This window comes from Podarcis raffonei, chromosome 16 (assembly GCF_027172205.1).
Source record: "Podarcis raffonei isolate rPodRaf1 chromosome 16, rPodRaf1.pri, whole genome shotgun sequence".
Taxonomy (NCBI): Eukaryota; Metazoa; Chordata; class Lepidosauria; order Squamata; family Lacertidae; genus Podarcis; species Podarcis raffonei.
Window position 1 is genome coordinate 11,983,360 of NC_070617.1, and position 22,488 is coordinate 12,005,847.

The 22,488-nt window shown below is 46.2% G+C and overlaps 1 protein-coding gene across 2 annotated transcripts in view; it reads right to left on the reverse strand.

Moving 5' to 3' along the window:
* Positions 1 to 22,488, reverse strand: part of PLCB3 (phospholipase C beta 3) — a 68,799-nt gene that overhangs the window by 15,391 nt on the left and 30,920 nt on the right. For both annotated transcript variants that reach the window (XM_053368227.1, XM_053368226.1), the window contains exons 10-24: positions 21,835 to 21,981; positions 21,200 to 21,357; positions 19,550 to 19,632; positions 19,343 to 19,427; positions 18,205 to 18,388; positions 13,137 to 13,244; positions 11,850 to 11,914; positions 11,026 to 11,122; positions 9,332 to 9,416; positions 7,804 to 7,928; positions 6,823 to 6,977; positions 6,201 to 6,362; positions 5,385 to 5,484; positions 2,746 to 2,850; positions 1,043 to 1,134 (exon numbers count right to left, since the gene is read on the reverse strand). In XM_053368227.1, coding sequence (XP_053224202.1) covers positions 1,043 to 1,134; positions 2,746 to 2,850; positions 5,385 to 5,484; positions 6,201 to 6,362; positions 6,823 to 6,977; positions 7,804 to 7,928; positions 9,332 to 9,416; positions 11,026 to 11,122; positions 11,850 to 11,914; positions 13,137 to 13,244; positions 18,205 to 18,388; positions 19,343 to 19,427; positions 19,550 to 19,632; positions 21,200 to 21,357; positions 21,835 to 21,981 — 1,751 coding nt within the window. The remainder of the gene's footprint in view (positions 1 to 1,042; positions 1,135 to 2,745; positions 2,851 to 5,384; positions 5,485 to 6,200; positions 6,363 to 6,822; positions 6,978 to 7,803; positions 7,929 to 9,331; positions 9,417 to 11,025; positions 11,123 to 11,849; positions 11,915 to 13,136; positions 13,245 to 18,204; positions 18,389 to 19,342; positions 19,428 to 19,549; positions 19,633 to 21,199; positions 21,358 to 21,834; positions 21,982 to 22,488) is intronic.

The window sequence follows — 22,488 nt, forward strand, 5'->3', positions numbered from 1 at the left end:
CCGCGGCAACCCGGAAGTAACGGAGCACGTTACTTCCGGGTTTCGCCGCTTGCACATGCGCAGACGCTCAAAATGATGTCGCGTGCATGCACAGAAGCGGCAAAAAGCGACGTGTGCGCAGACATGCCGTCTCTAGTTACGTTTGCTTCTAGATACGAACGGGGCTCCGGAACGGATCTCGTTCGTATCCAGAGGTACCACTGTACATGATTTGGAGTGCTCCAATATCTTCTCTCAGAGGGAAGCTTCATTGTATGTAACAGAACTTGCACACCGTTCTCTTGAACATGAAGCGACCCTAAATGCATTCAGTGGCTAAAAAGATCCCCTTTCATGCTGATTGGGCAGCTGTAGAATGCTGGCGACAGAGACCCTGCTGCAGAAATAGTAAGGAGTCCTTGACCCTGGACCGTTAGTTACATCACTGGCAAGGAGGGAGTTTCCTGCACTTCCATAGGTTTCATCCCTTGTCCCGCCTTCTTAGCAACAGGTGAATATGTCTCTTCCCAGTTTCACACAGGTTCTTTTATAAATCCATTTTCTGTCTTAACCTGCAACTTTTTAAAATCCCCATTCTTCATTCAACTTTTAAACCCACCCTTCACCACAAGATGCCAGGGTGGGTTAAAGCCATTAAAAAAAAATTAGTTTAAAAGAAACACTATTATTTCCTCTGAAAAATAAATATGTATTTTTTAAAAATTACACACTCGTAAACATGCCAGGCTGTATCCAAGTCAGTTTTATTCTGAGGAGACTCACTGGCATTAATGAACCCAAGTTAGAAGTGTCCATTAATTTCAATGGGTCTACTTTGAGTAGGACCAGCATTGCATACAACCTTTTTATTACATATTAAGCCCTTCTAATACATTTTTTTAAAAAAGTAGAGGATTCTATAGCAGAATTCAGAGAACTATGAAACCCGGGAGGTAACTGCGATCCAGCCCACATGGGAAGGTGCAGATCAGGTCCAACGAAAACGAAACCCTTCCAGCCCCACATCCACTTCCCTCCCTCTGTGTGCCATGGCTGCCCTCACCTCACTCTCTCCTATCAAAGCCACAAGCTGCTTGGCTCGCTGGTCCATTAAGCTGACGTGTTTAATGGGGTTGATCAGAGCCTCTGCATAATCTGAGGGGAAAAGAAGATCCATTAGTTTTAACACATGAGGAAGCCTGTTTGTCTCTGTGTGCATGCTTGTACAACTGAACTAGACCCAATGAAATTAATGGACCTAAGTTCATCACCGTGAGACACACAAAAAAAATTAGAATATGCACATCCCAGTCTCCAAAGCTGGACTTAGATCCCTTAAGACATACTAGCCCTGCTAAAAATATTTTTGTTTACACAAGCCTATCCAGACATGCAGAATGTTCACATGTGTTTTAAATCTTGTTTTCAGCTTACCGTTGATTTTAATTATTTTTTTCTGCACTTGCTTCAGCAGCACATATACTGATTTTAATTATTATTTTTTCAGTCATTTTAGATAGCCGATTTAAAGATTTTTTTAAACTGCTAATTTTATTATTGGTTATTCTCATTTGTAAGCCACTTTTAAGGTTTTATTACAATCCAGAGGTATATAAATCTCTTATATAAGTAAACAGTCCTACTCAGAGTAGACCTAATCAGAGTTGGCAAGTTAATGCACATGGCCAAGTAGGTCCCTTAATTTCAGCAGGGCTACTGAGAGCACAACTGTGTTCGATACAAGGAATTTAATAAATGAATAAACGTAATAGAACACAACCCAAAATTGGGTAAGAGCCCTCACCCCCCCAAAAGAAAACCCATACGTAAAGTGCTACTAAAATGTATCCAAGAATAAAACACAACTATAATCTCACAAAAAATGTGAAACATATAACAAAGAGGTGGATAAAATTACAGTGGTGCCTCGCAAGACGAATGCCTCGCAAGACGAAAAACTCGCAAGACGAAAGAGTTTTCCATTTTTTGAGTTGCTTCGCAAGACGGATTTCCCTATGGGCTTGCTTCGCAAGACGAAAACGAAAACGTCTTGCAAGTTTGTTTCCTTTTTCTTAAAAGTGCAGTTGTGACTTGACTTCGAGGAGCAACTCATAGCACGCGGTGTAGTAGCCTTTTTTGAGGTTTTTGAAGACTTTGGTGATTTTTGAAGTTTTTCCAAAACTTCTTTTGAAACCGTGCTTCGCAAGATGAAAAATTCGCAAGACAAAAAAAATCGCAGGTCGAATTAATTTCGTCTTGCGAGGTACCACTGTACACAAAAATACAGCCGGCTGATACAGCATCCTAGCAGCAGTCTGATGTGACTAAGAATGAACAGATCTATACTGGAGACGAAATGTGTTTCAGACCCCAAGGGGTCTTCCTCAATAGTCAAGGTGAGAGGGCTCAAAGGCACAGGCACTTTTTCACATCAGCTCATATATCTTCGTATTCTCCTGGTGTGCACAGTAGCCTTCTAGATACGATAGGTCAAGCTAATCTTATCATTGATACAGATCAGCCCTAGTGGCTAACTTTCAGCGACAAATCATGTGTCCCCATCTGCACTGTATAAAGCGATATCATATCACTTTAAACAAGCATGGCTTCCCCCCTCAAAGAATCCTGGGAAATGTAGTCTTCTCGGTTTGGCACAGAGAGTTGCTAAGAGAAGCTGTTCCCCTCACAGAGCTACTACAATTTCCCAGAGTTCCCTGGGAAGAGGGATTGATCGTGAAACGCCTCCCACCGCAAGCATTCAATTACTTTGGTGATCGTCTGGGATGTAGTCGTAGGCTTCAGTGTAGACCAGCAAGGCCGGGAGGCAGAGGGGCTGGTTGCTTTCGCTGCGCAGGCAAATGTAGTGGTAGCCTGTGGGACAAAGGGAGGGGGAAACACAGGAAAAAAACCAGTAAGAACAGAGAGGTGGACATTCAGGGGCAGCAAGCAGAGGTGTTAGGAAAGGCCAATACTTGGAAATGGAGAGGGAACAGTCATTAGGGGAAAGGAACAGTGCTTATTGGTAAAGCATTACTCTGCAGGCAGAAGGCACCAGATTCTGACATCAGGATTCCAGATGTTGCCAGACTCCAATGCCACATCCACACCATGTAATTAAAACTGGGACTTTAGTGTCACCGGCCCAGTCCCGTGAAATAATCTGCCCTAGGACTTGCCGATCAGAAGGTCGGCGGTTCAAATCCCTGTAACAGGGTGAGCTCCCGTTGCTCGGTCCCTGCCAACCTAGCAGTTCGAAAGCATGTCAAAGTGCAAGTAGATAAATAGGTATCACTCCGGCGGGAAGGGAAATGGCGTTTCTGTGCGCTGCTCTGGTTCGCCAGAAGCGGCTTAGTCATGCTGGCCACATGACCTGGAAGCTGTACGCTGGCTCCCTTGGCCAATAAAGCGAGATGAGCGCTGCAACCCCAGAGTCGGCCACGACTGGACCTAATGGTCAGGGGTCCCTTTACCTTTTAGAGATTCAGCAGGGTCTTCCTGCACCCCCTTTTAAACACCTGCTGAAAACCTTTGTGTTTTGCCAAGCCTATGCAGGCACTATGCATCCTTCCTCAATAGTTAATTGATGTCTGTTTTTAGGTTTTTTATATGGTTTTTCTTGTATGGTTTCATGTTTTATTGCAGTAAATCGCTTTGATTTCTTTTTTTAGACATGGGGGTATACACATTTGGTTTTTTAAAAAATAAATCAGTAAATGTAAATAAGCAAAATACTATAATACCACTTTATGCAGTCATGGCTTCCCCCAAAGTGTCCTGGAAACTGTAGCCCATTAAGGCTTCTGAGCAAGGGTGCCAGTTCCAGGGGGCTGAGTTCTTTTGTTCCCCCCTACATATCTGGGGTAGGTTCTGCCCCTCCTATGCTCAGAAAGCATGGAGGCAAAGCAGCTCTAGTGACTGGCTTCTTCCCCTCCTGCCACAACATTGGCCTCCAAACTTGCCCTCACAAGATGGCGCCTCTGGTGCTGAGAGCTGTTAGGAGATCCCTATTCACCTCACACAGCTACAATTCTCAGAGTTCCCTGGGAAGAGTGGCTGTTAAACCACTCTGGGAGCTGTAGCTTTGTGAGGGGAACTCGGGTCTCTTAGCAATTCTTTAGCACCCCTAACGGACTACAGTTCCCAGAATTCTTTGGGAAAAGCCATGACACTAAAAACTGGTATATGCAGCTTTAAATGTTTGGTGCAGATGTGCCCTAACTTCCAAGAGCCTCTGCCAAGGACAGCTGCTCAGCTAGCGACGGGGGTTGTAGCCCAACAACATCTCAAAGAGTCAAAGGTCCCCCATCCCTAACTTCAACAATCTCAAGCGTTGTGGGAAGACTTTGGAGTATCAGGCACCTTCACAGCTTCACGCACTAGCCAATCATCCCAGTACCTTTTCATTCAATTGGTGTATTTTTGGGAGAAGGGCTGCAGTTCATTGGTAGAGCAGATGCTATGCATGCAGGAGGTATCGAGTTCGATTCAGTTAAAAATGATCCAGTAGCAGATTGTGGCAAGAGTTCCCTCTCTGCCCCAGACCCTGGAGAGCAGCTGCCAGTCAGAGTGGACAATACTAAGCTAAGCAGACAAATAAGCTGAGCTGATATAAAGCGCCTTCCTGTGTTTATGGTCCTTGTCTGGCAAATTATACAGCACACGCTGTGTGTGTGTGTGTGTGTGTGTGTGTGTGTACACACACAAAGAGGTACAAAAAGGAAAATGATTTAGTAAACAGTGAGGCCAGAAAGCCATTAAATGCAAAGCAGCGGGTTTCTGACATTTCTGTGCAAAGCACAAATGTATACAAGATAAGGACCACATTTCCGGTGATAAATCAGCCCAGCTAATCTGGAAATCTAGACGGCTGCCCTTATTTTGCACGCATTTGGCTCTCCACAGAAACACTGCGTATCCACTCTTTACACTTCACGGCCTTTTGGCTCTGCTGTTTAAAATGCACGTGCATATATGTAATTAATAAAATCTGCTCCCTAAGGATAAACACTTCTACTTTCTGATAAAGCAGGCTATAGGCTGGGCATAGATAACCTTTGGCCTGTCAAGGGCTGCAATCCCTTGGAGGTGACCCCTGAGGCACTGCATGCTGGCTGCGGGTGGGGCAGCGGAGGGCAGGGCCTGAGCAAAAAGTGAGTGGTGCCACCTTCTTCTCTCCCCACAGCCACCCCCCACCAGGCTGCTGTGGGGAGAGACATATAAGCTTATTGAGGGCCACAGGACTGTTCAGGATAACCACCAATGTTCTAATGCACAAAAGATGGTGCCAGAATAAGTATTTTACAGCGCTGTCATGTCTAACCTCAGAAATAAGACCCGCTGAGTTGAACGGCAGTATCTCAGTAAATGGGAATGGGGAGGGAGAGGGGAAGGGGAGGGGGGGTCACCTGAACGGATGGCAGAGACGGGCAGTATCCGATGCCCCACAAATTTGCCCCCCTCTTCAAAGACAGCTATACGCAGCGAGGCTAATGTAGGAAGCACCACCTGAGGGGACAGACAAGACAGGTGTATTATTAGGGGAAAGGCAGAAACACAAAGACACGACACCTTCCATTGTGATTTTTAGAATCGGAATTTGAAGGGTCCTATAGGTCACCTAGTACGACCCACTGGCTGAGGAAATTCAGAACACTGCCCAAACCTTCACTTGGAGGGCTCCACGTTTAGCATGCCAAAAGCCAAAACAGTTGGAACAGTCTCACTTGCTTAACTTACGGAATCTCCATCTACATTTCGTAAGACCCCCTCCACACTACAAGTAGGCAGCTGTTTCATAATATTTTCAAAGGAATGCTGGAAGTTGTAGTTTGACAGCCCCTGCCCAGAGTGGCTGGGGAAACTCAGCCAGATGGGCAGGGTATAAATAAATAAATTATTATTATTATTATTATTATTATTATTATTATTATTATTATTGACAGGGGTACGAAAAACTGTTAAGACAGGTCTAGCTCTCCCTTAAAGGACTACAATTCCCAAGGTTGTTTGGGTAAGGGAGGTAGCAAATATTAAGCCACTTGATGGCATTGATCTGTCCCTACACAGGCAAGTACAATTAAGAAACTGCGCTCTGCATAAGCTCAGAAGTGTTCTTATTTTAGGGAGCTCAGATACCAAATTCAAATTAGATTTAAACATAAGACATTATTATGGCTTCTTCAAGTGCCGAGTCCTTGTGCTAGAACTGCATTCACCAATACCTTGTGGAACAAAAAAGGTTCCTCATCCCACACTGGGTTGAAAGAATTCCCCTGCGATGTCCGCGTCCGGAATTTGCGCTTGGTGTCCACCGGCAGCCCAAACATGTCCACCTCGACGTAGATGCCCACCCGCTTATCCGAAAGAAATTGTCCTGAGATTATCTGGGAGTGGGATGGGGGAGAGGGGGGAGAGAGAGAGAGAGAGAGAGAGAGAGAGAGAGAGAGAGAGAGAGATGGGACCAAATGTTTACTGTTTATAAAGTGAGAAGTGTCAACTCTTCTCTAAATTTTTTGTTGGGAGGACAGTATTGTTCAAATCCTTGTTTTAAATCAGTGTGGGGAACCTGCCTCTAGCAGTTGCCCAATCAGGTGCAAGCAGGGCATGGAAGAAAGAGCTCCCCCTCTTTGTTTAAATCTCCCGGTAATATATTAAGCTGGCAACTCGTCACAGCAACAACCCAGGGGTGAGGAACCCTTCAGTAGCCCTTCAGAAACTACTGAAAAACAGCTCCCATCACCGCTGACCACTGGCAATGCTGTTGGGAGCTGGAGTCTAGCAACATCTGGAGGGCCACAAGTTCACCAACCCTGCAACAGCCCTGCAAACCACCACCCTTCGAACCTTCACTTTGACGGTATTAGCCACGATGCCATCAATGATATCTTCAGTGAAGGGGTCAAAGAGTTTGTCCTGGCGCCGCATGAACTCTGGCTTGAGTAGGTACCCGCTCCGGCGATTGTACTCAAAGGTGCCCAGATTCAGCTGCATTGGCAAGTCTGGGCAAACAGAGATTCAAGCACAAGTGTTGATACATCATACAAGCGAGAACAACCAATATTCTATCCTTCCTCCTTCCCCACCTCTTGAAACCTCCATCTCTGAACAGCACAGAGACTCTACAGCAGGGATGTGGGGAAGCTGTAACCCTCCAGATGTTGTTGGCCTACATCTCCCATCATCCTTCACCACTGGCCATGCTGGCTGGGGCAAATGGGAGTTGGAGTTCAGCAACGTATGGAGGACCACAGTCTCCCCATTACTGCCTTATGCATACGTGAAGGTGAACTGTGTATGGTTAGATCCCTCCCTCTTTAATTTGGTAGGAAAGTAAGTCAAGAGAGTTGCCACGGGTCTTTCCTGCTTCTGGTCAGCTTAAACCAAAACGCAGACCACCAGCCATGTTTGGCAACCCACCAGAGGCTTAAGAAGCTTCTTTTGGTTTTTTTCCCTTTCTGCCTGGGACTGACCAAAAAAAAAAAATGCAACCCAGAGGATGGGAAGACTGTTCCTTTCTTTCATATTAAAGCCATGCAGTCTCAGCGCTGTGGGCCCAAAAATGTGGAGTTTCCTCTGGGCTGAGCTTAGACATGCACCCTCCTTGTGGAGTATCAGACACACAACAAGGATTTTCTTATTTCAGAAGTCATTTAGTTTGGTTTTACTGTCACATTCTCTGAATGGTTTATTTTTCACGTACCCTGCTTAGAAATGCTAATGATTAAGTAGTATATAAATGCCATAGATAAAATAAAACACATGTGAAATAAGTTTCTAGCCCTCATTGTTAGCAAGCAGAGCGGGGGGAAAGAGGATGGCACTTACCAAGCGACTGGAAATTGAGTGCCACCATCTGGCAGCCGGCATTCCAGAAGACCTGAGGCATGTAGTTGGAGGAATCCACTCGGGTCCCTTTGGGGTATATCCGGCTCAGCTGCTGCTTGTTGTATCTGGGCAAGGGGTGCTTGTCAAGGCAACAGCCAACGAGGGCACCTCAACTCTACCGCGGCCATCAATGATCATGGATCAGCTGTGAGCACTCAACGTGCCCTTGAAGCCATTCCGTTTTCTCAGGCTCTCCGTCACTCTTTCAAACATTAGTCATCAATTACTTACACACACACATAAACACACATATCAAGACGTAACCGAAGGGTGGGAAACCTTGTCAGCTCAAGGGCCACGTTCTCTTCTGGGCCATGTTCCAGGGGCCACATGCCAGTGGGGGGCAGGGATGAAGGCAAAAGTGGACGGAGCAATTGATACAAATTTTACCTTTGCACGATAGGCTAGCTTCTACACATGCTGCTGGAGAAATCCTGGAGCGCTGCTGACAGTGTAGATTGGATTGGATCCTATTGTACAAAATGTAAGAATCCTACACATTGCTCCACCCACTTCTGCATCTGGCTCCACCCACCATTGGTATGTCACACACACACACACACACACACACACACACACACACACACTTGCCCACAAGGGAACAAGGTCCTCCAAACTGAAACCGGATTCCTCACTCTTGGCCTATCCAATAAAAGTGACGTCATCCCTTTGCTCATGGAGAGGCTTAGACTACCTGATTTTACCACTGAGCATTTGCAGTTACTCCCCCAACTCCTACTAATGCCTGGGTCTACAGAATGAGCCCCACATACATCACCTCCTATCTTGGATTTTCTTTCCCACAGTTCCCATGAGCAGGACATGCAGGAGCCAGTGCCAACTGGTGCCCACTGGGACTAGTAGGGCAGAAGGCAAGGAGCCCAACAGAAGGTGGTGCCAGAGCCTGTGATGGGCAGAGCCACTCCTGGACTGCTTATAAGAAAGAAGGCAGAATGAGCTTGGTGGCCCCATTTGCCCTAACGGATCAGTCTCTACTAACAGAAGTGGTTCCAAGCACTCAAAACAGTCGTACCATTCACTGTTGTAGCAACAAAGGTGCTGCCACAGGGATTCATCTAGGGCCTCATCTACACTAGACATTTAAAGCAGTACCATACCCCTTTCAATGGTCATCGCTTCCCCCAAAGGATCCTGGGAACTGTGGTTTGGTGCTTACAGGAGACCCCTATTTTCCTCACAGAGCTAAGGAGTTCTCTGGGAAGAGGGGCTGACTTGCTAAACCACTCTGGGAACAAAAGCTCTGTGAGGGGGAATAACGTGTGTGTGTCTCCTAGCGAGACTCAGCACCCTTCTCGAACTACAGCTAGCATGATTCCAAGGGGTAAGCCATGACTGGTTGAAGCGGTAGGATAACTGCTTTAAAGGTACAGCACAGATGAGGCCTAGGGGCTGCTCAGCAGTGAGGCCAACTCTGCTTCAACCCACCCTACATCACCAGGCAGGATACTCAACGAACTCCATGGGGCTGTTGGTCAGCTGCTCCAAACCTTTGGTCTCCACGAAGGAAGACATCTCGTAAGATTTGTTGCGTTCTTGGGAGAAGAGAAGTAAAAAAAGCCACCGTGTTAATGCTCCACGTTATGCAGACAACCTCGTGCACACACCTCTCCCAATCTACCTACTGCTGCTTCTTCCCTATCAGGGGAATATTTACACACTGGGGCGGATGTCAGTGGGGAGAGGGTCATAGCTAGCTCAGTGGTAGAGAGCATGCACTTTGAATGCAGGTGGTCCCAGGTTCAAGTCCCTGGCGTCTCCAGTTATAAAGGAATAAGAAAAAGACCCTTTTCTGTCAGAGACCCTTGAAAGCTGATGTCAGAATAGAGTGCTAGTCAGAAAGCTTGTCCAAACGTAGGCTGCATGTGCACCATTTAAAGCCTTGGATACGACTGGAATCCAAGGCCACATCCGCACTATATGTTTAAAACAGTATCTTACCACTTTAAACAGCAATGGCTCCCCTGCCCAAAGAATCCTGGGAACTGCAGTTTGTGAAGGGTGCTTAGAGTTGATAGGAGACGCTTCATTCCCCTCACAGAGTTACAATTCCCAGAATTCTCTGCGACGAGAGGTTGACCGTTAAAGCACTCTAGGATAATGGAGGTAGAACACAGCCATGTTGGCTAGTAGCCACTGCTAGCATGAGCCTGTATAAATTTTTCTAATTGTATTCTGAAGCCATCCATGTGGGTGTCCCTCACCATGCCCACGTTCACGCCATACATTTAAAGCAGTGTGATGCCACTTTGAACAGTCATGGCTTTCCCCAAAAGAATTCTGGGAGCTGTAGTTTGTTAAGGGTGCTGTTAGGAGACCCCTGTTCCCCTCACAGAACTAGAATTTCCAGTGTGTTTTAACAATCAATCCCTCTTCACAGGGATCTCCGGGAATTGTCGCTTTGTGAGGGAAATAAGAGTCCCCTAACAATTCTAAAAAGTAGAGACATGACCTTGCCAACAAAGGTCCGTACAGTTAAAGCTATGGTTTTCCCAGTAGTGATGTATGGCAGTGAGAGCTGGACCATAAAGAAGGCTGATCGCCGAAGAATGGATGCTTTTGAATTATGGTGTTGGAGGAGACTCTTGAGAGTCCCATGGACTGCAAGAAGATCAAACCTCTCCATTCTTAAGGAAATCAGCCCTGAGTGCTCACTGGAAGGACAGATCATGAAGCTGAGGCTCCAATACTTTGGCCACCTCATGAGAAGAGAAGACCCCCTGGAAAAGACCCTGATGTTGGGAAAGATGGAGGGCACAAGGAGAAGGGGACAACAGAGGTGAGATGGTGGGACAGTGTTCTCGAAGCTACCAGCATGAGTCTGACCAAACTGCGGGAGGCAGTGGAGGACAGAAGTGCCTGGCGTGCTCTGGTCCATGGGGTCATGAAGAGTCGGACACGACTAAACAACTGAACAACAACAACAATTCTCAGCACCCTTCACAAACTAAAGCTCCCAGAATCCTTTTGGGGAAGCCATGACTGTTTAAAGTGGTATCACACCGCTTTAAATGTATGCTGTGAATGTGGCCTACATCTGGATGGGGAGTCTGACAATGCATGGAGGGCCACATATTGCCTGCTCCCAAACTTACACCCAACACCTTACTGCCAGCGTCCATCCCCCTCCCCGCTCTCACTCACTCCTGGCCACCTCGAAGCATTTGAACTTGACAGGTTCGATGTAGTTCACCAGTGTAGACATCTCTTCTGTGGCATTGACTTCGCTGCTTGCGGTGCCCTGTCACAAGGGGGAGAGGGGAGGACAAGGGGAGATGGAAACAGTTTTTTTAAAAAATAGTTTAAGATCACATCCGCACCTTATGTTGAAAGCACTCTTTAAACGTGTGTGTACACACACACAAATATATACACACATTTGTGTATGCATGCCGCTTAATGCATGAAGTGATGACATAATGTCATATTCCTGTTACTACAATTTATGGGGACAAATGATGGCCAAATGTGATGAGGCATTTAAAGTTTTTTGGCATCGGCCCATCTGCCATTTGTAGCATCAAATTCTATTATCGTTATTATTACATTTCAATCCCACCTTTCTTCTGAGGAGTTTAAGGTGGTGTCTGCCACTCTCCCCTTCACCCTTTTCTCCTCACAACAACCCTATGAGGTAAATTAGGCCTAGAGTTGCAGACGGACCCTCTAGGCCACCCAGTGATCTTCATGGCCAAGTAGGGATTTGAGTGATGGCCTCCCAGACCCTCCCAGTCCAACACACTCTTAACTGCTACACCACATTGGCTCTCCACCCAGAAGTCTGCTTAAAATACAGTGTACACAACGCTCAAGCCAGTCCCCTTGACACCGCTGATGGGGACCCCTCTGTTGTTGGCCTACAACATCTCCCATCTTTATCCTGGACAACACTGGCTGAAGCTGACGGGAGTTGAAGTCCATCAACATCTAGAGGGGCCACGGGTTTCAGATCCCTGCTTTGCATGCACCTCATCTGTCGTGGGCTTTTTGGGGTCCGGCTGCTCTTCCTCCTCTTCACTCTCAGCTTCACGGTCTGGACATGGAAGGAAGGAAAGGGGTTAGAAGCTCAAGGCCAAAATGTAGTTAAGGTGGGGGGAGATGATTCCTGAACCCTGAAGGGCAATGAATTGAGGGCACATTTACAGTATACTACAAACTTAAAAATAATAATGGATTAATGTATTCCCACTCCCCATAGAATGGGTGTGCGTGAGAGAGAGACATCACTGATGCAAGATTGTGTTCTGACCTGCTGCTCCTTCCTTCCTCAGAAGCAAAAGTAGCTAGCTTGCTCCAATGTAAAGTCTTGCTCAAACTTTTAACAGCCCCAAGTGGGCTATGAGCTGCTGAATCAGAGGATCACAAAATATGGTATCCTTTTATTGACTTTGTTAAGACAAACATATTGACTTATGGAACCTTATGGAGAGACATTTTCATTAGATTGTCTTTCCTGAAATGTCTAAAACTGCAACCATGAGCTGCTGTTTCACTTTTCTTTCTGTACAACTTATAAGCCCTGTTTTCCTTGTATGTGTATGTTTTGTTACTTGAAATTAAAAATCAATTAAATAAAAAAAACAAAAAACAGCAGCAACAGTGAATACCAATCACATTCCCTGAATTGACTTCTGTTCCAGACATGGCAAGAATAAGCGAACATTGGCCAGCCATTTCCCTTACTGATTTTTTTCCTTTAAATTTTTAATACTTTACTGCTCAAACCAAACCATTAAAATCATTAAAATAAGGGATTCTAACAAGTAATATTCAACAAAATAAAGATGTCTGTATTCAAATAGTAACAGTGTTACAGCAAACTGAAAGCAGCATAATGTTGAACATTATCATTAAACTTGTTATTCCAAAGCATTGTAAAAAGTAGCCCTTTTACCATCAACATGTTAGGCTTTTTATATGTATTCTTGTATAATAAGTTAACTTAATCATTCTTACTGTAGACCAAATTTTGTCAAACTATCTACATACAGTTGGAGACATACCTTCCCTCAATTTTTAGGCTGCAGTTATACTATTTCTCAGTCTTTTCAGAGACAGCATCCTTCAAATAACCGAGTAGACATATTTTGGGTTCTAAGGATACATGGTATCCTAACATGTCCGGAATACTAATCTGTATGGATTTCCAATTTCCCCTCCAATTTTCATTTGAATTTTCTGGCAACTCAACTGACAACTCAACTGGTACCTCAGGTACCTCAGACAGTCTCCTGTCTTCCCCGAAGGATACTCACCAATAGACTTGCGGGGTTCAACCAGCTTCGCTATTCTGTCAGAAGACTTCTCCTCACCGTTGGTCATGACTGGTGACAATATCTCAGCCTGCTCTGCAAAAGGAGAGCCTGGTTTTTTGTGGGGGGGGGGGGGGAGGTCAGGAAGCGAGGGAGGAAAACAATAAAAAAATTGTGAGCGGCAAGAAAACATAGAGCTTACGCAATACAAGGGATAATTGAGAAGGGGGCTGCATATATACCATGTATTTAAAGCCCTCAAAAGCACCCTCAGAACTGTGGCTTACTCATACAGCTACAATTTTCAGCACCTTTAACAAACTACAGTTCCCTGGATTCTTTGGGGTAAAACATGTGGATGGTGTGTACGCAGCCTATTTTCCAAAAGTGAAAAACAAACAGAGAAAGAAATCTTAATTCTTGCACCTTTGAACCAGTGAGACAAGATCAGGTGCGTTCTTCCACCTAACTGGACGAAGACCTGGAAAACCAGAGTTCAAATCCTCCCTCAGCCATTAAGACAGTTCACTGGGTGATGTTGGGCCAATCACTGTCTCTCATCCTACGTCACAAGGTGGTTGTGAGGATAAAACAGAGATGGGATGAACAGCGTTCACAACTGTGAGTTCCAGGGAGGGAAGGTGGGCTATACAATGAATTAATAATATAGTAGACAAAATTCTAGAGTGTAAAGGACCTCAAAGATCAACGCAGGCAATCCTCTTATAGGGTAGCCATTCAGTCTCTGAATTAAAAAACAACAACAACCCTCTAACCAAACTGAACTCACCATCTTCCAAGGTAAATCTGCTCCACTAAACTGTTTGTACCAGCCAGAAGTCCTTCTCAACATTTAGTTTAAAATTGCATTGTCATTTCTGAACCCTTTATTTTGGGTCCTACCCTCGAGGTGTGACAGAAAATAAGTTTCCTCCATCTTCTATGAGATAGGCCCTCAAATATGAGAGCAGTACATAGGAAGATCTGGCCTGGACCCCAAATGAAGGGAGGGGGATAAAGCTCCAAAGGCGTTGAAATCCCAGCTTGGGAGAAAGGTGGGATATAAAGACATTAAATAATGATGATTAAAGACCTCTCCCCTCTCTTTGGAGGGAGCGGCCTTGGCTCTTTCTGATCAACGAGAGCCATAGCCATGCTTGTCAGGTAGGAGGAGAGCTGACGTCCTGTCTCCCAGGTAGGCATCTTATGCGACCCTTGGCTCGAGGGGAAATGGCGTGGAAAAGAGTCCAGGGCTTTTTCTCTACAGCCCTAATGAGTCCGTGCCAAGTATTGTCAACGTACTCATCAATGCCAGGCTAAAAGAGCTGGAGAGAAGCTGTATTAAACATTGATGAATCATATTCTGAGGTTTCCTACGCTGTGCTCTTTCCTGTGCCTGCAGTACAGTAGCTAGATGTGTGTGGGGAGATACGTAGCGTATAACACTGAAAGATTGCATCTCCCTTTACCTGGCTGCAAAGATTCTCGGGTGAGCACCTCCTCTTGCTCCATTTAACATCAGAGGCACAGTTGGTGTCAACGAGAGAGAGAGAGAGAGAGAGAGAGAGAGAGAGAGAGAGAGAGAGAGAGAGACTTTTCTGTGGCTGCTCCCAGACTGAGGAACTCCCTCCTAGGGGAAGTTTGATTGCCTCCCTCTTTGTTGCCCTTCCGCCAGAAGGCTAAGACCTTTCTGTTCAGACAGACCTTTGGAAACTAAGCTGGCTGGTGGGACGCTGTCGTGGCAAACTGTGCTTGAATGGCTGGCTCTACATGTGTTTTATTGTGTTTTAACTTTTGATTTCAAATCGTTTGTTTTTATTACTTCATATTTCATAACAATGTGTTTTTAAAAAATAATGTTCTATGCCACCTTAATTCCCAACTCAGGAGAAAGGCAGGATACAAAGACATTGAACAATAACAGCAATTCTGCCGCTTTGATGCAGAAGTTTCCCATGTACCAGCTCTAGTTAAATGGAGCAGGGTTCTCAACAATCGTCAAGGCAGACAGCGCTGGGCTAGAGGGAGCGCCGCTCTGACTGTTGACAGCTAAGCTCAGATGTTTCAAGGAGGAAGCAAAAGCAGGGGGATTTGATTTGCACTTGCTCTAACCCTGCTTCTGGGTCTGATGCAAAGAAGGAAGGAAATGGGTGCTGTGCCTCGCATCAGCCTCCAGTATAGTTTACTGGATTTGTAAGAAGACATAAGAAGTGCCTGCTGAACCAGGCCAAAGGCTCATCTGGTGCAGCATCCTGTTCTCACAGTGGCCAACCAGAAGCCTGTGGGGAACCAGCAAGCAGGATTCGAGTGCAAGAGCACTCTCCCCTACTGTGGCTTCCACCAACTGGTATTCAGAAGCATTGCTGTGAAGGCAGAGCAGAGCAGAGCTTTCATGGCTAGCAGCCATCAATAGCCCTCTCCTCCATGAATTTGCCTGATCCTCTTTTAAAGCCATCCAAGCTAATGGCCATCACTGCCTCCTGCGGAAGCGAGTTCCATAGTTTTAACTCTGCACTGCATGAAGAAGTTCTTTAGGGTTGCCACGTGTCCTCTTTTTCCAGGACACATCCTCTTTTTCAGGGGTAAAATTTCTGTCCAGGTGGATTTTCTAAATTTGCCAAATTGTCTCTGGCTATACTTTCTGGATGAGACATAGCCATAGCTGCATTTTAAATTGCATTTTAACCTGTATTTTAAATTGGGTTCTTTTTTCCCCCCTCTCCCCCTCTCTTTTCCCCCTACAGTGGTACCTCGGGTTAAGTACTTAATTCGTTCCGGAGGTCCGTTCTTAACCTGAAACTGTTCTTAACCTGAAGCACCACTTTAGCTAATGGGGCCTCCCGCTGCTGCCGCACCACCGGAGCCAGATTTCTGTTCTTATCCTGAAGCAAAGTTCTTAACCTGAAGCACTATTTCTGGGTTAGCGGAGTCTGTAACCTGAAGCGTATGTAACCTGAAGCGTATGTAACCCAAGGTACCACTGTATTATGTTTTTACTGTGATTTTATTAGTGTTAGCCGCCCTGAGCCCGGCTCTGGCCGGGGAGGGCAGGGTATAAATAAAATTTATTATTATTATTATTATTATTATTATTATTATTATTATTATTATTATTGGTGGCTGAAGACTTGCTTTCCTCTTCTCTTCTCCTGCCCCCTTCAGCAATAGATCACAGCTTCTATAGCCTATGTATAGTACGAGTATTTAAAATGAGAGTTGCCACAGCATCCCTTTTTTTTGCTCTTCAAAATTTGCCAACCCTATCCGCCCTGAACACCCCAAGGCACAAAAGGAAAAGGGGTTGGGATGGAGGAGGAAAAGAGAAAACCTAGGCACTCTTTTTTAGTTGCTGAGTTCCCGCAATGACCAGCTGGAATTGAAAGATTTCGGGGAGGGGAGCCAAAAACCGCTGGTATTTCACATCAGAATGGACGGAGAGGCCCTGCAGCCCCTGCTCTCCCCTTCCCTTTAGCCTGACAGACCGACTGCTGCCAGATGCCAGCTGAGGGAAGAGTCTGATGGAGATGGTCTTTCAGGAGAACAGATGGGGATACCAGTGATTGAACCTGGCACATGAAGAGCATACACTCCACTACTGAGCTACTCTGAGCCCCCCACCCCACCCCACCCACTATCTTCGTGCTCAGTGGGGTAATAACGTTGCAGAACTCTTTTGTCTTCCCTTGGCTAGCCAAAAGAACAGCAGTAACAATAATAAGAAAGATAAAACGGTCGCTTCGGCTTACACATCATAGATTCTAGTTGAAGAATGAGTTAGCTGCTCAGGCAAGCCTGGACTCATCTTTTGCCAGCTACAGATGAAAACAGATGCTCATCTGAAAAGGTGGGGACAGACTACAACCAGTACATCACTGTGGTGCTTAAACGTTGGGCACTGTGCCAAATTCAAGGTTCTGGTATGAATTTACAAGGCCCTTAACAACTTGGGGCAGGGATACCTTGTTCGTGCCCCCCCCCAATGGCTCAGAAGCATGGCTTACTTCCTCCTGGAGCCAAGCAATCCGTATTGTGGGCCCAATTCTGAGATCAGACAGGCCTCTCTCCCTGTTGAACTTCAGGTGCTCAACAAAGACCTTTCTATTCTAGCAGGCATTTAAATATGTTGTATAAGAACAAGCACGAAGGAGGTTCCCAGCCTGCTCATAGGTCCTTATAATATCAGTGGAAACAGTTGGTCTTGGAGAGTATTAACTGCTTCCAATTTTAACCTGAAGATTGCCACTTGTCCAGTTTTAATTTTAATTGTTTGAATTAATTGTGGGATGTAGCTTAATTGATTGATCTCTTGCATTATGCATATCGCCTTATTTATATGATGTTAGCCACTCTGAGCCCGGCTTTGGCCGGGGAGGGCGGGATATAAATAAAATTATTATTATTATTATTATTATTATTATTATTATTATTATTATTATTCCTATTTATGGAACCTTAAGCTTCCCACACACACACATTGCAATCCTTTATAATAATAAAAATTTCAATACTTGGTACAGATATGACATCCAATATAATAAATTCCCACAACTGAGAGAGAATTGTAAAATAAAGCAGGTATAAGTTATTTTGTTATCAAACCAGTGACCAGAAACGCTTAAGAACTGCATCTGACCACAAGGGTCTTTTGCAAAATCAGAGGCAGTAATTTACCATTTTGTGTATTAAAATATAAACAATGAAGTAATGGAGAAAGATTTCCACATTTTATCTCCTCTAGCCTCTCTATTGCACTCTGTTGCTTTCTCCTCCACAGCTAATCACCAAATTCTACTCCCATTGAGTAAAATGCATGCAGCATCCCCTTTGGGAAGCAACTTCCATGCATGCAACTAAAAGTAAGAACGTGCTTAGATCTGATGTCTTTTAGCCTGTGAGTTTTGTTCTAGATGCCGTATCATTTTGGACCGACGGGTTCTTTTATTGACTGTGGTGAAAAACTGCCTTGTCACTGTGTACGGTTAAAAAATGGTCTATAAATATTGGAAATAAATAAATGCACACACCTACATCCAGGAAAAAAACCGGCTCTGCAAATAATTAAGACGCATACCTAGCGCAGGAGAGCCTGGCTCACCCACTCCGGATGAATCGCTGTAGGAGCTGGGTGTCTGCTCCAGGAGCCTTTTCCGAATGCTGCCTTCAGATCCCTTGCCGTGCACACGGCGCTTCTTATTTTTCACCAGGATCCGGCCCAACAACTCCTGGGGACTTGGCAAAGCTACGCCAGGCTGAAGCTGCGGGGGGGGGGGGGGGAATGGGAGATGTTAAGATGTTAGCAAGAGCAGGAGATCTTCACAGACTAGGAGACAAGACGGGTGCTGATGCCCTCAAAAGATAAATCTATTCACAGAAGGGAAGGAGGTGTAGCTCAGTGGCAGAGCTATTTTGCATGCAAAAGCCCACAGGTTCACTACCTGGCAGCTCCAAATAAGATCTTGGTCTGAAATCCTGGAGCAGTGCTGCTTGTGAGTGTGGACAACTGTGAACTAGATCAGGGCGGCCCAACTTTTCTTACCATGTGGGCTGCAAGAGTACTTCAACACGGAACCAACTGGCTGCACAATGCCTTGTCGAGCGGTGACACCGCAGCCCTCACACTGCCTTCCCAAAGTCAGCTAAACAAGGTGCTGAGCTTTGGGAAGAAGGTGTGAGGCTCTGGCCGACGCCTGACACTCTCCCACCTCCCTCCCAAAGCTGGGAAAGAACTAATTAGGCTTTGGGAAGGAGCAAGGAGGATTCTAGGACCCTGCCAGAGCCTCACACCTCCTTCCCAAAGCCCAGCGTCTCTGAGTGCTGCATACAGCCCTTGGGACTACCCTGAGCTAGATAAACCAAGAGGATGTATTCACCAGATGCCCATTACTTGATTTGTCTCTCCAGGCCGAACTCTAATTCACTGAAGCTGTCAACTGAGCATGTGCAATGGCCGCCTGAGCCGTACACACCTCAGCTTCACCACAACTTCCGTTTTCAAATAGAATGGAGGCTGGTTTGAGGCAAAGAACATCAAACAGAACTACTGGGTACCTGTGGATTGTGGCTAACATCAGGCGTACTCGGTTTCAGAAGCCAGCAGTGCGAGCGAACAGGAGTGGTCATCTGTACACAACCTAAGTAAAGACCACAGCCGCTCCCAACCAACCCACCCACATGTCATTCCCCTGGTTGATCTCGCTCCCAGAACACACCGGATATTTATCCAAAGGATCAATAAGGAGAGCATCCCCAAATATGCTGCGGCAATACTCTGCCATCTTCGCCTGCTGCTTTGCCCTGGGGAAGGAAAACAAGAAACACAGAGGAAAGGTTATCAGTCACGCAGGCCTCTCTGATCATACAGCGCTGTAAGGAGGAGAGGGGTGAGGATGACAGTCTCAGACAAGCCAACTACTCACGAGTCAACGTGGTTCTCAAATGAGAGGATAACAGGGAAAGGTGAAGTCTTGAAGGCACTTTCAGCAATGGCCTCTATGACTTCCTGTAACAGAGGGAGGCAGGGAAAGGGGTTAAGGCAGAAGTGGGGGGTGTTTTCCCCCTGAGGGCCATATTACCTTTTGGGGGCCACATGCTACTGGTAGGAGGGGCCTGAGGCAAAAGTGAGCAGAGCAACCTTTGCAAATTTTACTTTTCCACAATAGGCTGGTGTCTTTGCACACACAAGCCCCTCTAGCCTCCATTCTGACAAGAAGAGGGACATTTGAGTTCAAGAAAGTGCAGAAAAAGTGAGATGCGAAGCAAGGCCAGTGAAGGATGTGGCCTGAGGAGAGGGGGTGTGGTATGTGGAGAGAGTACTGAGGGCTTGGGGGTGCACATTGAGCCCCCAGGCCTGAAGTTCCCCACCACTGGGTTAAGAGGTCAAGAGCACTTATTTGCTTACAGTGAGAGAGTTTGGGGTGGGTGGGGAGAGGTTGCTACAATGGACAATAAACTTAAGAGGAAGTTCCCCATCGATGTGCTGACATGTTTCAGGAGGATTCTGCTCCCACACCCAGGCCTGGAACAAAAGGCTGAACACATGGATGGGCAGCCTCGCAGCCTCTAAACACATTGATGGACTACAACTCCCATCATTCCTCGCAACTGGGTCATGCTGGCTGCAGCTGATGGGAGCTGGAGTCCCACAGCAGCAACTGGGAGAGCCACAGTTTCTGCTTCCATGACTAAAATGATATCAAGCAGGGACTGGAACTCCGAGTTCTCACCCTTGTTGGATAACTGGAGCTTCCATGGTCAGAGGCAGTCCAGATCCCCACCTGGCTATGCCAACCTCGGTCTCATCGGTTGCAAATAAGCCTTTTAAGGTAATATTCCAAGCTTACCTCAGGAACAGGTGTGGGGAACTGTTGGCCCTCCAGATGTTGCTGAACTACAACTCCCATCAGTCCCAGCATGCATGATCGGTGGCCATGCCTGAAGGGAGTTGTGGTTCAGCAACATCTGGAGGGCCAAGGGTTTCCCCAGACTTGTTTAAAAAGGACCCTCCAGCTACAGATTTGGGATGTTTCCTCCTCCCAGTTTAAAGCATGAGGAGAAAACACCCCCTTCCAAATAAGTTGTGGGCAAGGAAGGATATCATCACCTTCACTGCCAAGGAACAGTACAGTGGTACCTCGGGTTAAGTACTTAATTCGTTCTGGAGGTCTGTTCTTAACCTGAAACTGTTCTTAACCTGAAGCACCACATTAGCTAATGGGGCCTCCTGCTGCTGCTGCGCTGCCGGAGAATGATTTCTGTTCTCATCCTGAAGCAAAGTTTTTAAGCAGAGGTACTATTTCTGGGTTAGTGGAGTCTGTAACCTGAAGCGTATGTAACCTGAAGTATATGTAACCCGAGGTGCCATTTCAGGTATCGATTTCAGGAGTCTCTCAGCGTCCCTACCCTCAATGGGACCCCTGCTAACTTGGAAGTGGTGCAACAGGCCAAGTAGACCACCACTGATCACATGCTGAAAAACTGGAAATGGCAAACACGGGTAGGAGGGTGGGCACCCCTGTGCTGGCCTTGGGGACTCTTACAAACAGCCAACCGGGCTGGGTGCCAGTTACCTTGAAAGGGATTTCAGTCGTCATGGTGAATCCGTGTGTGATGAAGGGCTCCTCGTCTTGGGGGCGCCCCTTCCAGCAGTCCAGCTCAATGCAACGGCAGCCACTCAGCAACACCTGCCGGTACATCTCCACTGAGGAATTGCCTGTCAGCTGCCCAGCTTTTTTGAAGGGAGAGGGAGAAGATGATGGGGAAATGTTAGATGCCTGGGGAGAGGAGAGACAACCAAGCAACGATACCAGACCTCAAATCCTTAGAAGAGGCAAAATAAAACGTGAAATAAAGAAGGCCAGTAACTCTGAGCACAGAGGAAGACACTTGATCTCCAGCAGGGATGCATTTTCTGCACAGCCGGCCTCTCACAAAACAATTTCACCTCAGGATATAATGAGGAAGAATTGCTCTGCCACAAAAAAAAGGCAATCATCTTTCTCAACCCCTATTTTCCTACACCTCCCAGAGTTCCCTGGGACTGACTGTGAGACGCCTCTGAGAACTGCAGTGCTGGGGGGAGAACAGAGGGTCTCCTGACAACTCTTGGCTCCTTTAACAAACTACAGCTCCCAGAAGACTTTGGGGGTAGCGCAGGCGGCAGGCACCCACATTCAGGGCAAGTGTCTCTGTTTGGTGCACGTACCTGTGAGGTAGGTATTATGTGAAGAGTTAATAAAGTAGCTGCTTAACGGCTGGGTCATGTCGTCACTTAAATCCAGCTTTTCGGGGGGCACAATGGTGTTCTCTTCTCCCCCCAGGTAGCGGCCAAACCCTTCCATTGACATCTGGTCTGCGGAAGGACAGACGGGGAAAGAAAAGCAGGTTTATAGAAGTAGGCAAGAGAAGAGGCACGCTGAAATAAGTGGGGGTAGGACTGTGTTTATCTGTGCCCCACTTTTATTTAATACATCTACACACACACACACACACACATGAGACTAGGGGTTGCTCCCCCTGGTCACTCCTCTCACCAAGCCCCCCTACCCACCAAGCCCTTTGCCAACCCTCCTTTTCCCACACCTAACCAAACTGCCCCCTCTTTGCACCTCATTCACCCCTTTGCCTAACCCCCAAGTCCATCCCCACTCCCCTCAGTTTGATGCAGCCCCTTTTGTTTTTGTCTTCTTTCTGTGCATTTAAAAAAAATTTTTTTTATTGATTTTCCAAAATTTATAAACAAACAAACATAAATCCTAACTGTAATTATTCCACTCTTAATAACATTGTTACGTGACTTCCTCGAATCTCCCTGGCTGAATTTCAATGTATATCATTGTAACAGTTTTCCAAAACAAAT